General features: G+C 34.1%; 1 protein-coding gene across 1 annotated transcript in view; it reads right to left on the bottom strand.

Moving 5' to 3' along the window:
* Positions 1-131: 131 nt before the first annotated feature.
* LOC107668299 (serine/threonine-protein kinase Nek11) overlaps positions 132-13902 on the bottom strand; it is a 62417-nt gene continuing 48646 nt past the window's right edge. The window contains exons 15-16 of the mRNA XM_016460122.1: positions 11896-11992; positions 132-355 (exon numbers count right to left, since the gene is read on the bottom strand). Coding sequence (XP_016315608.1) covers positions 151-355; positions 11896-11992 — 302 coding nt within the window. The 3' untranslated portion in view covers positions 132-150. The remainder of the gene's footprint in view (positions 356-11895; positions 11993-13902) is intronic.

The raw sequence follows: 13902 nt of genomic DNA on the forward strand, positions 1-13902 counted from the left end.
TAAATTCTGAATTATGCACAACCCTTACAAAGTATTTGGACTCTCACAATATGAAGTTGCATCACATGCGGATCTTAAAAGTACATAAATTGATCTATATAGTTGTTGACGGATAACATCTGTGAGTGTGTGTGTGTGTGTGCTTCATTGTTATCTTACAGTGTTTTCCTGTGCCGCCAAGAGCAGCTCTTCATAATAAAGAAGTTGATCTACTTCAAAGCAATCACTGGGCCTCTCCACCAGCTGGATCAGAGCCTGTCTGATGCTCTCTTCACTCTCCTGCCTCTGTCTGGCCTGCTTCAGATAGTCATAGACCTTCAGGAATACCTCCTCTCCTAGCTTCCGACACACCGACCTAAAAGACCAAATTTGAAATTACAATTAAATAAGTTAAAATAGCCTAGTTCACATTTATGAAGGACTTGCAAAAGTCTCAAGGCTCAAAAGCATGGAGATTTCTGGAGTTCCTGTTCTACATGTATCCTACAGCATTCAGTCTCTCAACACTGTAGGACAAGTGGATGCATCCAAGTGGGACCTCCTGTAAAAACCGCCCCCTGACAGGTGTTGGGTATGTGAGCAGGCATTGTGAATCACATCCTCATCTCAATGTGATCTCTACTGGCACCTTTGGACCCCTCAGCAAGAGCAGAACAGCCCATCTCTCACACACACACACACACACACACACAAACACACACACACCATGCATAAGGTGAAATATGTCCACAGCTGACAGACCAAAAACTCTTTCCTTTTCCTTCAAACCGAGTTAAAAATATGTAATGCTATATTTAATGCTATTATGTAATGCTATTGTGAATATGTCCATTTAGTGTGAGATATCTGAATGATTTATGAGTTGATGTAAGTGTTGAGAAAGATGGAAATTTTAATTTCTTTCTCAAAATTGATAGTCTAGAGATCGAAGGGACAGTACAGCAGTAACGGTCCAACCGAACTCAACAGTGAAGGTCAGATAACAGAAGAAAAGGTCATTCATTCCATCTTGGTATATCAGGAATTGCCATTCTTATGAGGGACAGAGCCACAGAAATCAGGTTTCTTCTTGTCTAAGGAACTAAATTGATTTGGAGTTTCCAAGACAGAGCGTTTCATACTTGTTCTGGACAATGTAACATATGTGTGAAAAGCTGAGAGTGAATGATGGATTGCTGGCCGCAGTAGCTCAGAGGTTTCTGCTGCGATATCATCTGAGAGGGTTCAACCTTACAAGGTTTGGGCTACTTTCACTCAGCAACCAAAAGCCAAAGTAATGCCATCAGGTAGAGGATGTAGAAAGAACAAGAAATGAAAGAGACAGCTGGAAGACATGAACAATATCCCCCTTAAAAAGCCAATTAAACGAAACACAAGGGGTCCAGATGAAGTAGTGTCTTTCTTTTTGTGCCAGTCCATCTGTAGAACATCTCTAAGCTTAAAAAAGTTCAGAACTACAGGAGCAGCATCTTTAGTCACTGAGGCCTTGTACTAATGTGACCGTTGTTAAATGAATTATTATATGGTATCGCTTTCTAGTCCCTTTGTAAAGTAAAGTACTGTACAAATCATCTCAATCTATACTGTCTTGGTGTTATTGCTAAAGCTAACAAAAGCAGAGTCTTCTGACAGTATAAAGAACTGTGACAGTGATCTGGCTTTTTAAACACCACCCAAAAAAAATAGAATAAAATGAAAATCTCTCAACAGGTTAACTCTTTTTAACAAGTACACTGATCTGTATGATTCAGCTGGGCACTTACAAAGAAATATGACTAGTGTGGTTGTTTTTGAGACTAGCAACCAAGGGCATAACATATACAATTAAGATAGCATGAATGATACAATGTTTAGTTTGACCAAACTATCAAAATGGATGAACCCACACAGCCTTGGAATTTTGAAATGTACACTGAAAAAACAGAAACAACTGTCACTCAGAAATTGCTAGTAAACTTCACAGACAATTACAAAGGAAAGTCAAGTAACACACTGAATTAAGCATGAGTATTTTCTTGTAAAACATACTCTAATAATCTTTTATTTATTTATTTATTTATTACAATTTAGATTTTTCTTTTCAAGTATTATAGCAAACATATCTAACTATCTATATGGAGCATACTTAAAATTAAATTAAATTATAGGCTTTATACACTATTTATATTCAGTGGAATTAAAAAGTCTAAAACCACACTGAAAACATGGGATTCAAATTCAATTTAAATATGGAAATAAACACTTAATGTTTTTAATTAAAAAATGTACATAAAAAGTACAGGAATGTACAAAATACTTTTCAATTTAGCTTTTCACTCACATATTTATGCTGGCAATATCATTTATAATGAAATGTGTTAAAATAGAAGTTATTCACTAGAGATCCCAGACTCAAATCAACATCCTTTATGAAAACAAGTGAACTCAAACTGTGTAATGCCTGTGGTACTTTTCAAATAAAAAGTATGAATGTTTCTCCTCATGCCAATGAGAAGAAAAATTAACCCTCAATGAAATCTGTGACTTTCAATTGTCAATTTTTATCTGAATCACCACACAGTCATTTCCTTTGACAGATCAAAATATTTTAATGGAAAAGACACCTCCTGTTGACAGTGTTATTGATAGTTTGAGAGCATTTTCCCCCCCAGTTTTGTTTTTGTCTTAACTTTACAGCCAAGGGCATGAGTAATATCATAAAAACAACAAGTTTATAACTGTGTAACTCAGCAAAACAGGACAAAAAGGGCATCATTAAAGAAATTAAAAGGTAGTCAGTACTTTTAATGTAAGGCAGAACTTATGAATGAATTATTGAAGAATGACAGCGTCTAGGAGAATGATGATTGAATATTAAAGAAACAGAATGTACTGTCTAATACAAGATCACAATGAAGTGCAGAGGTGACAAATGAGATTAGGAGCAGGTAGATGGGGTGAACCTGTCAAACATAAGGAGAGGGGGTGTTGAGAGGCATGTATCATTGAATAAGTGGAAAATGGCCAAAATGACGTTTGTGAGTCATTCTGATACATTTTTGCAGTTTGCGGTGGTTAAATCATATTTGCATATCTCTTGATGAAAAGATCTCAGAAAGCTGCTATGAAACTAGAAGCAGTTATTCAGGTAGAGAGAATCGCAATGACCAGATCCACACAGAATGTGCACTTTTTGTTTTCACATTTTCTGCATTGATCGTGGAGGGAAATCTATGAAATTATGTTCTAATTCATCTCAAACCTCACTGATGCTTTTGTGCCTTATAGAGCAAATCCTCACAGCCAACATCCAATGGCCTTCCAGTCTTCCCAGCTGAATGGAAGCCTTTAGGGAGGAACAACTTCCAATTAATGTCATTGGTACAGATTCTGTGTGGGTCTGGTCATGACATAACACATCTGTGCCGCCTTTTTCCTGAGTCTGATTTGTAAAAAGACAAACTCTATAGGCCCATGAGCCTAAAAGGGACCACTACAGTCTTTACAGAGAGAAAGTGACATGGAGTTAGAGAAATACTGAACTAATTAGCATGTGAATAGTAGATTTACCAATGATGAGCTGATAGGGTGTGGATTATTTCATTATTCCAGTTATAATCTGGATTGGATTTCCAGGGTCATTCCACAAAATAGATGCCATTTCTGGCCCTCATATACAAATGTGTAAATGTCAGTGTTGTTATACTAAAACAAAAACGAAATGAAGCTGGAAATATATCTATATATATTAGATGAAAAAGGTAAATGTAACTGAAAAATGTAAATAAAACTGAAATAAAATATGAAATATGAAAACAACTAAAATGACTAAATGAAAAACCGAAGCTAAAATGATAAAAGCATATTAATTTAATAACATTTAAATTAAAACAAAATATAAACATAAAAGCTAACTGAAATTTTAAATAAATACAAGTATATACTGCATATAATTCTAAAACACTGTAAATGATTATATTAGCAATGTGCCAAATTTTACATCTACAAAAATTCCAATAACAATAATTTCATATATGTATGTATGTATATAAACCCTGGTATTTTTTAAGTATTAAACAAATCCATAAATTTACATGACATCATCTCTTTTTATCACATCTATTAGTTATGTTTGTCAAAAGGGGGTGATATAAAAGGTCAATCCTTATACCATGATTTCATTTAGCAAACCGCTGATAAAAATGATACATGAAATATCAGTATTAAATTGTTTCTGTGAAGCACATTTTTATGATCTTGAGCAGAAGTCTTGTATTGCCAAATGAAACCTTTTGACCTTCTGAAGACATAATTTATCATATTTTAATAAAAACATTTTTCTGTCATGACAACTCTCGGAGGGATTGGCATGGTAATGTACATGACAATGTTAATGTATTTGGTCTTGGCGGAATAGATCTGCTACGCTGCTGCGGCAGAGCAAGTACAGAGACTTGCTACTGCCAATACATCCACAACATGCTGCTGTGAGCATGTAAGAAATATTGCTGCGGCAAATATAACATACATGAAATAACCCCATATAGTAGGGCTGCACAATTAATCGAATTTCTAATCGCAATTACAATTATGGATGCCACAATTACGTAATCGTTCAAAGCGGCAATTAATCTTTCAAAGTCCACTTCTGTTATTCTGCACGCTTAAGATAAGTTTTTTTTTTCTTTCTACATGTTATCTTAAGGGTTTTTTCATTGTTTTAGTATTAGTTTTAATATAACATTATAATACCATTCAATTTTTTATAATTTAAAGAAGAAACCAATCCGATGTATATTTGACATTTGAGGCTTAATACTATAGAAAAGCACTAAAGGTTTTTTAGTTAGAGTGTTTTCTTAATCGTTCAAAGTCCACTTCTGTTATTCTGCACGCTTAAGATAAGTTTTTTTTTCTTTCTACATGTTATCTTAAGGGTTTTTTCATTGTTTTAGTATTAGTTTTAATATAACATTATAATACCATTCAATTTTTTATAATTTAAAGAAGAAACCAATCCGATGTATATTTGACATTTGAGGCTTAATACTATAGAAAAGCACTAAAGGTTTTTTAGTTAGAGTGTTTTCAGCTTGTTTATTTTCATATAAAAATACGGCATGCAGTTGCATCAAACAATGGTATAAACATCATTCAATGTAAATTGTGATAATCTTAATTAATAATCGCAATTACAATTTCAAGGGAATAATCGACAATTATGATTTTTGTCATAATCGTGCAGCCCTACCATATAGCGTACATGATCACCTCGTAGCAGATCTATACAGGTGGAGCTGGGGAAGGTGGAGGGTTTCTGAAGCAAGCTGCAACTGCTACTGCAAGCACTAATCATATATTTGAATGTTGAGCAGCGAGCTCATTGGCTACCGATACAGGAGAGAACCAATCAGCTGTGCCATGTGATGATGTCATTAGATCAGATTGAGTAAGACCTATCGGACTGCGCCATCTAGAGTTTCATGCCAGAACTCTGTATATATTACTATAATGTTTAATATAGTAGAGAAACTTATTTTAAATGGTATAAACTGGCAAAGCATCCATTTCATAGAATGATCCTCCACTTTGGCTTTGCCAAACAAAACTATTACACAACCAACTGTACTGTTTTAAGTAAGATACAGTAAGATACCTGTTGTCACTACATCTCATTAGTTCTGTTATTGCTGTCTTAACATGATATAACAGGTCACCAGAGAGTGTCGACTGTCAACAGGGAAAGTTATGCCTGGAGGCTGACAGCAGTCATATTTTCAGTCATATCATACAGGTGTCAGGCCTGATGAACAGCAGACAGCTGCTAATGCTGAGGAATGGCAGGGCTGCGGTGGCATCAGCTCGGGCTTCAGTGAGCACAATCCTCCTGCCTGCTCAATCCTCTGCAGTAATGGGGACCGGGATATGAGCGTGTACGGTCTGGGATTAAATCGATTGTACCCCCTGCTCACTTCAGCGTGAGGTAATTGCTGTCTCCTTCTTTCCATGCTCCCCAGCGTTTCACTGTGACTCTGGAAGTTTGAGCACTCCAGCATGGTGAAATGGAGAGAGCAAATTATTTTACTTTATGAACTGCATGGAATATACGTATGATTTCATTTACAGTTATTTTAAAGTGGCCCAACATGAGGAGGTTATGGAAATGTCATAAACAATTAATAGTGAACACTATCGTTCAAAGGTTTGGGGTTTGTAAGACAGGATAAGGCTGCAATTGTGATCAAAAATAAAAGTAAATATTCTTACAATTTAAAATAATTTTAATATATTTTAAAATGGCATTTATAAAATGTATTTATTATTTAAAATTGTGACGCAAAGCAGACTTTTCAGCGTCATTACTCCAGTGTTCAGTGTCACATGATCCTTCAGATGTGATGCTCAAGAAACATTTCTTATTATTATCAATGTTGAAAACAGTTGTGTGGTTTAAAATTTCTGTGGAAACTGTGGATAGACTTTTGTCAAAAAGTAAATATTCTTACAATTTAAAATAATTTTTATATATTTTAAAATGGCATTTATAAATTGTATTTATTATTTAAAATTGTGACGCAAAGCAGACTTTTCAGCATCATTACTCCAGTGTTCAGTGTCACATGATCCTTCAGATGTGATGCTCAAGAAACATTTCTTATTATTATCAATGTTGAAAACAGTTGTGTGGTTTAAAATTTCTGTGGAAACTGTGGATAGACTTTTGTCAGGATTCTTTGGTGTAAAGTTCAAAAGAACAATTTATTTGAAATAGAACAAAACTACAAAACAATCTTGTGGTCAAAATTTTACATACACTTTGCAGTATCTGCAAAATGTTAATTATTTTACCAAAATAAGAGGGATTGTAAAAAAAAAAAAATGCATGCTATTTTTTTATTTAGTACTGACCTGAATAAGAAATTTTACATAAAAGACTTTTACGTATAATCCACAAGAGAAAATAATAGTTAATATTAATAGAAAAAATAAAATACTAAATTGAGATGCATTATAAACATCCTTTTTATAAAGGACAAAGATTAGTATGCTAGACATAACGTTTAAGACCTGGTAAAAGGAGAGCAAAAATAAAACTTTGTTTTTTTCTTATTTCCTAACTTTTCATAAAAAATTGGCACAGTTAGCACTTTTTATACATTTCACTATTTTTGGCAAACTTTTTAAAACTTTCCCTCAATAGTACATTCTGGCAAATGTAAAATTCTTTAAAATAATGAAAGTAACATAATAAAAATATACAAATAAAGCATACTAAAATTTTCAAAATCATCCTAAAGGACAGAAAAGTCACCCATATTATTATTTTGCTAAAAGTTTGCTCAGTTGAAAAGTTACTCAACTGAATAATCCAATTTACAGAGTAAGAGAATTTTACCTGTTCAGCACTAGAATCTGCCTGCACCTGCATATACAGTGGGTACGGAAAGTATTCAGACCCCCTTCAATTTTTCACTCTTTGTTATATTGCAGCCATTTGCTAAAATCATTTAAGTTAATTTTTTTTCCTCATTAATGTACACACAGCACCCCATATTGACAGAAAAACACAGAATTGTTGACATTTTTGCAGATTTATTAAAAAAGAAAAACTGAAATATCACATGGTCCTAAGTATTCAGACCCTTTGCTGTGACACACTTTCCGTACCCACTGTACCTTATTTTCTCCAAAAGAAAGAAATGGGAGCTGAGTGGAGCTGCTCAATAACTAAACTGAGATGCATTATAAACATCCTTTTTTATGAAGGACAAAGCTAAGTATGCTAGTCATAAAGTTTAAGACACAGTGAAAGGAGAGCAATCAGACCCCTCTGTTATTATGACTCACGACTTTGTCAAGAAGCCAGAAATAAAGACAATAATAACTGAGAGACCTTTGAGATCACAACGACCAGCCCTCTTCAAGGCTGTTGTCTCTAAGTCAATTTCAGACAGTGCTTTCATATAAGAGAGGCGTTTCTTTCTAAGTTGCCAAACTTGCTGCAAACACACGCACACACACTCACTCATATACATGCACATAGTCCATTTCCAGCTGATTAGTGGTGGTAATCAAGGCTGAGCTGCAATCAGCCCCCACTCCCAGCATGATAAACACAGCTCTCCACCCACCCCTCCACTTCCTGGCCAACTCCAGGCTCTTTCCTTTGCAATCACCACTCTCCATTCTTCTATAGAGAGCTCCCCAACCCCTGGGAACCTCCTCAACAACAAAAGCATAATGACTTAAGCAGCTACTGCTCTGGGCCGTTACATCGACAGCTCAGACATTTCTCAGCGGTACCGGTTCTCTGTGCTTGCTCTGATAAAAGAGGACCTATATCTCAGTGAATGTACGCTTCCTTCTGCAGCTTTGATCAGCTATTTCGAGAGGCTTAATGAGCTGCAGTCAACAAAGAGGTCCTACATAACGATCAACAGAAGACGCAAAACTGTACGTTAACAAGTTTGAGAGAACTCATGTGTCATGCAGAGATGAGCTAGGTGAAGGAGTGTTATCGTCATCAATCGATCACATCAAACAACATCATCTACAGAACACGCTTTTGTTTTCAGATACACCCTTGAGTGCTGTCTTCGAGTTATTCCCCAAATGCACATACTTTATGATGTACTGAAATCTAAAGAGCACAATGAAAGCATTTTTACTGTCAAAAGGGCTGACTCAAGATGATGATCTCACATCTGACAAGTGACTTTTAGAGGAAATGAATTTGCTTAAAATAAAATCCAAATGAGCTGATACATGCATGCATCTGTAGGAGGCATAAACCCAGAATAAGATTAAAAGCATCCGTTGCTTTCGAGGTCAAGGTTTTGACATGAAAATTTACAGAAATTAAATTAATCACACATTCAGTGACAGTCTAATAGTTATAGTCTGATAACATCTGGTGATACTGGTGACCCAGTATTATGTGTCCTTGGAAAGAGCAGGATGCTCAAGAAGTATGGGTGACTCTTCAGTGAGGGGCACTTATGACTAGTCGTGTTATTTTGAACTAAAACTAAAATGATTTATATTGTTTTTGTTAATGGAAATAAAGGTAACATTCCGTAAAATTGAAAAACTACAAAAAAAAAAATATTTGAAACGTTGCCTTGGCAACTAACTTAAAAACGCTTAATTTTAAAATAAGTTTAAATTTAAAAAAGTTTAAGTTGAAGTAATAAAACTGAAATAAATATAAATTAAAGCAAAACAGAAATGTAAAAAACGAATAAAAAGGCAAAAGCACACAAAAAAATTATAGAATTGAAACAGAAAAACTACAAATATTAAAAATTCAAAATACTAATAAATACTACATTAGTATATAAATACCTAAATAAAGATGATTTCTTAAAAACTAAACCTTCAAGCTATGTTTCATGTGCACAGCAAGTTAGCTAGCAGTCAATTCAATTCAATTAAAAAAAAAGTAAAATAAATGGGTAGTTGGTAATGACACATAATAAATCTACTCTCAGTTTATAATGAAAATATTTCACTGGTTATCAAACAGTCACTCCTTTACCCTGGCAGAGAAGTGATCTCCTGTCACTTCTCTTTGCACATGGAAAATATCAATTTATCTCTAAAATAAAACAAAAAATTAAACTGATCTTTTTTTCTTATTTTCTAACTTAGTAGAAGTTACACTTGGCACAGTAAGCACTTTTTATAGATTTCACTGTTTTGGGCAAACTTTTTAAAACTTCCCCTCAAAAGTCAATTCTGGCAAATTTACCTTTCCGTATTCTATTCTTTAATAGTATTTTGAATCTTCTTTAAAATGATTAAAGAAACATAATAAAAATATTATGGTACAGTATGGTATGGAATCAAAAGGTAAAGTATGGAACATTAGGGCAGGAGTTTTAAAACTGGGGTCCAGAGACCTCCAGGTGGGCCGCAAGACAGTGCTAGGGAGTCAGTGAGAAAATTCTGAAAAAAAGATTATAATAATATCAAAAAAGTTAAGTTAAAATTGACCAGTTTTATTCTATTGACAGCCATTGAAACAACGATGCTGTTTTGTACATCTATTGTATAAATACTCTGATGGTCTCTTGGGAAAAAAAACGTATTTTCCAGATAATATTTATATGGTTATTATTTTTGATATTTCTCACTGTACAGCATAATTCTATCTTTGTCAAAGTCTATATGCTCACCAGGGCTGCATTTAGTGGATCAAAAATACAGTAAAAACTGTAATATTGTGATATATTATTACAATTCAAAATAACTGTTTTCTATTTTAATACATTTTAAAATGTAATTTATTCCTGTGAAACAAAGCTGAATTTTCAGCATTATCACTCCAGTCTTCAGTCACATTAGCTTTCAGAAATAATTCTAATATGCTAATATCCTGCTCAGTTATTATCAATTACTGGTGCTCAATTGTTAGTAATGATTAATCTGAATTTTCAGCAGCCATTATTCCAGTCTTCAGTGTCACATGATTCATTCTAATATGATCTGGCCCTCAAGAAACATTTCTTAACAATATCAATGTTGAAAACATTTGTGCTGCGTAATACTGTACAGTTTTCAGGTTTCTGTGAATATATAAAGTTAAAAAGAACAGCATTTATTTGAAACAGAAATTTGTTGTAACACTGTAAATGTCTTTACTGTCACTTTTGATCAGTTTAATGCATCCTTGCTGAAGTATTAAAAAAAAATCATCTGACTGACCCAACTTTTGCAGGGAATAATTTGTTGCTCTTGTAGAGATAATACAGACAGTGAAGAGGAGAAGAGAATTAGTTCTACAACATAGGAAATAAGAAACGAAGCTGAAGGTATCTATACAGAAGATGACAGAGACGAAGTCCTGAGGAAATATGGAAAAGCATCTGTGTACAATAACCTGAAAAATAGTAAATTGGCTTTATGTATCATAAATGACATTCCAAGCAGAACCTCATATTAAAATGTACCTAGATAAACACACCACAGGGAGGAGTCACCAGGATTATTGGGTTACTAACACAGCAGGAGCAGTTATTAATATACACAACAGTGTACAAAAAGACCAATAAATATGCATTTTTGTGCTTTCAGACATTTGTTCATGTTTGGAAATGCTGCCCAGAGGCCTCTAAATTTAATTTTGAATTCATATAATGCTCATATAATGTTCATACCATTCTCATATAATGCTTGAATTGAATCACACATAGAACAGTGATATACAAAAATGAAATTTGTACTAGAATCAGATATAGCAAGTCAATGCAATTAAAAAAAACCTGAAACAAAAAGAAATGACAAAGCCATTGAAGTGCTAAATGATCACTGCTACAGCAATTAAGAACCAATGCTACTGTCTTGATTACATTTTTCAAATGCATGCTATTCATCAGTGATGCACTTTGCCCATGTTTGCGGCCTGCTGATACAGCTATTGTACTATTTCTAATAAACCATCAAAGGAGTTCAGAGTCTGGCTCATGCTGGTTTTAGCTGTGAGCCACACAACTAAATGGCCCTGTGAAAATCAGACTCGGGCTTTAGGAATGAAAGAGATGCAGGATGGGGTTTTTTGAGCCTCTGGAGCAAGAAAAGCAGAATATGCTGATTGCATTAGCAGGTCGATTATATCAGAAGTGACATGCTAGCTGGTCTTTAATGGGGCTGGTAAAGCAAAATATCTGCTTTGAACAGGTCAACACTTCTTGGTCTTATTGTGCTAGGAGACAGACAATTTATACATTATAGAAACACAGAGAAACTTCATAAATCAACACAGCTTTATCTAGGATAGAATCTCCATAAAAATGCTTCTAAGCATGTAGGTCAATGCAATTATTAGTGAATAATACCCATTTTGAGGTGCCTGGGGAATGAGAGAAACTCTTAGAGAGGTGATGGCTGTGAACAGGTCAAGGATGGCACACTTACTCTCTCATGCGCTGTATTCTGCCCTCAGCCATGGAGGTATTGATGCTACTCACTCCCAGAGAACCCAGCTGATGCTTCTGTTCCTCTGCTTCAGCTCCTGAAACACAAGGACAGTGCATATACAATATCAGATAACCGTTTGGACCAACTTGACTGAATTTATGTGTCTTTTGACATGACATCTTATGCTAAAATGCTTGAAATTTGTGTACTAATATAAATTGGCCTATACATTAGATACACAGTATTAAATAAATATATAATTAAATAAATATATTTTAGTCTACTGCTCAAAAGAATTTCTATTTCACCAAAAATTCTGTTTCAAATAAATGATGTTCTTTTAACTTTCTATTCATCAAAAAATTCAGAAAAAAAGAAAAAATTTTTTATTAAGCAGCACAACTGTTTTTAACATTGATAATAATAAGAAATGTTTCTTGAGCAGCAAATCAGCATATTATAATGATTTCTGAAGGATCACGTGATACTAAAGACTGGAGTAATGATGCTAAAGCTTCGTGAGCTGTGCATCACAGGAATAAATTACATTTTAAAACAAAACAATCTGTTTATCTTATTTTACATTTTAATATCTCACAATATTACTGTTTTAACTGTATTTTTTATCAAATAAATGCACCCTTATGCTCAAGCAAATTCTTTTAAAATCAATTTTAAAAATCTTACCAACCCCAAACCTTTGAACAGTAATGCATGTACAGTATATATACACACACACAAGTGAGGGGTCTGAGTCCAAAGGATGTGGCCTTTTTGATTCAGTTTATCACACAGAGAAATAAAGTACAGCTCTATGCTGCCTATGATGCAGGAAAGCAGGAGAATAATAATAATAAAAAGAAAACCATAAACAAACAAAACAGTGCATCTACTACAGTGCAATAAATAAATCTGCACAAATGTTTCAGGTTTATTATAAATGTTCATGAGTAAGTCTCTAATTAAAAGGCCTTTTTATGGCAGAATATTATAGAGCCTACGACTTGCTTGACATTGTAGCTATTAGAGAATAACAAAGGACAGATATTTTACATAAATAAATACATAAATCAAATGGTTAGTTCAAGTTTTAGCTACACTTTTATGTAGGCTAGTGCTGAATTAAGTCAGAGATGTGATAGTGGAGCTCAAGCAGAAAGCTGCATTTCTGAGCTGTCAGCCACAGTGACGTGCATTACGGTTCACCAAGCCAAACCAGATTGTGTGTGTGTGTGTGTGTGTGCGTTTCACCAGGTGAAGAGGGAACACAGAAATCATGTGTCAGACCACCCTGTGTATTGTGTTGAGTACTACAGTATATGTCAAATATGTGTTTGTATGTATAATGTCACTGCTGATCTTTTAGCAGCATAATCAGTAGATGAATAAAAAAATAATAATTAAAAGTACACATAAATCCATCTTTTAAACTGCAGTTTAGTCAGATAGTTCAAGATGAATGCTCCACCTGAAATCTACTGCTACTCACTTTGAACCAAACAACTATTATTTCCTCTCCATTTTTCTATCTATACTTTTTCTTATGGCTGAGCAAATCTGACATTCATTGTGTTGACAAGGTGGTTGGAGAAAGAAAGAAGATAAGGTTAGAAAAGTGTTCCTTCTCTTACCGATGCCAAAAGACCAATCCTGGTCTGGCCATTTGTCTGAATAACAGGCTTTGACAAAAGCTATCGAGAAATGAAGATATCAGCATGCATGAACACATTCACAAATAAATGCTAACTCAAGCTGATATATACAAACACTCATTCACAATGTTCTCAAAAAGCAAAGACACTTAGAAATGTATGAATGCCATTGCATTTGATAATAATACCAAGCAGAATATAAAGAAATGCACAAGCATACTTTTCAAACAAAACATTTCACAAAAGGTTTTAAATGACACAAAAATAGATTAAGGTGCCAAAAAATAAATAAATAAACAAATAAAATATTTATTATGGGTTAATAAATTTGCACATTCAGTGTGATATTTGT

The sequence above is a fragment of the Sinocyclocheilus anshuiensis genome, unplaced genomic scaffold (genome assembly GCF_001515605.1).
Source record: "Sinocyclocheilus anshuiensis isolate Anshui unplaced genomic scaffold, SAMN03320099.WGS_v1.1 scaffold1623, whole genome shotgun sequence".
NCBI classification, from domain to species: Eukaryota; Metazoa; Chordata; class Actinopteri; order Cypriniformes; family Cyprinidae; genus Sinocyclocheilus; species Sinocyclocheilus anshuiensis.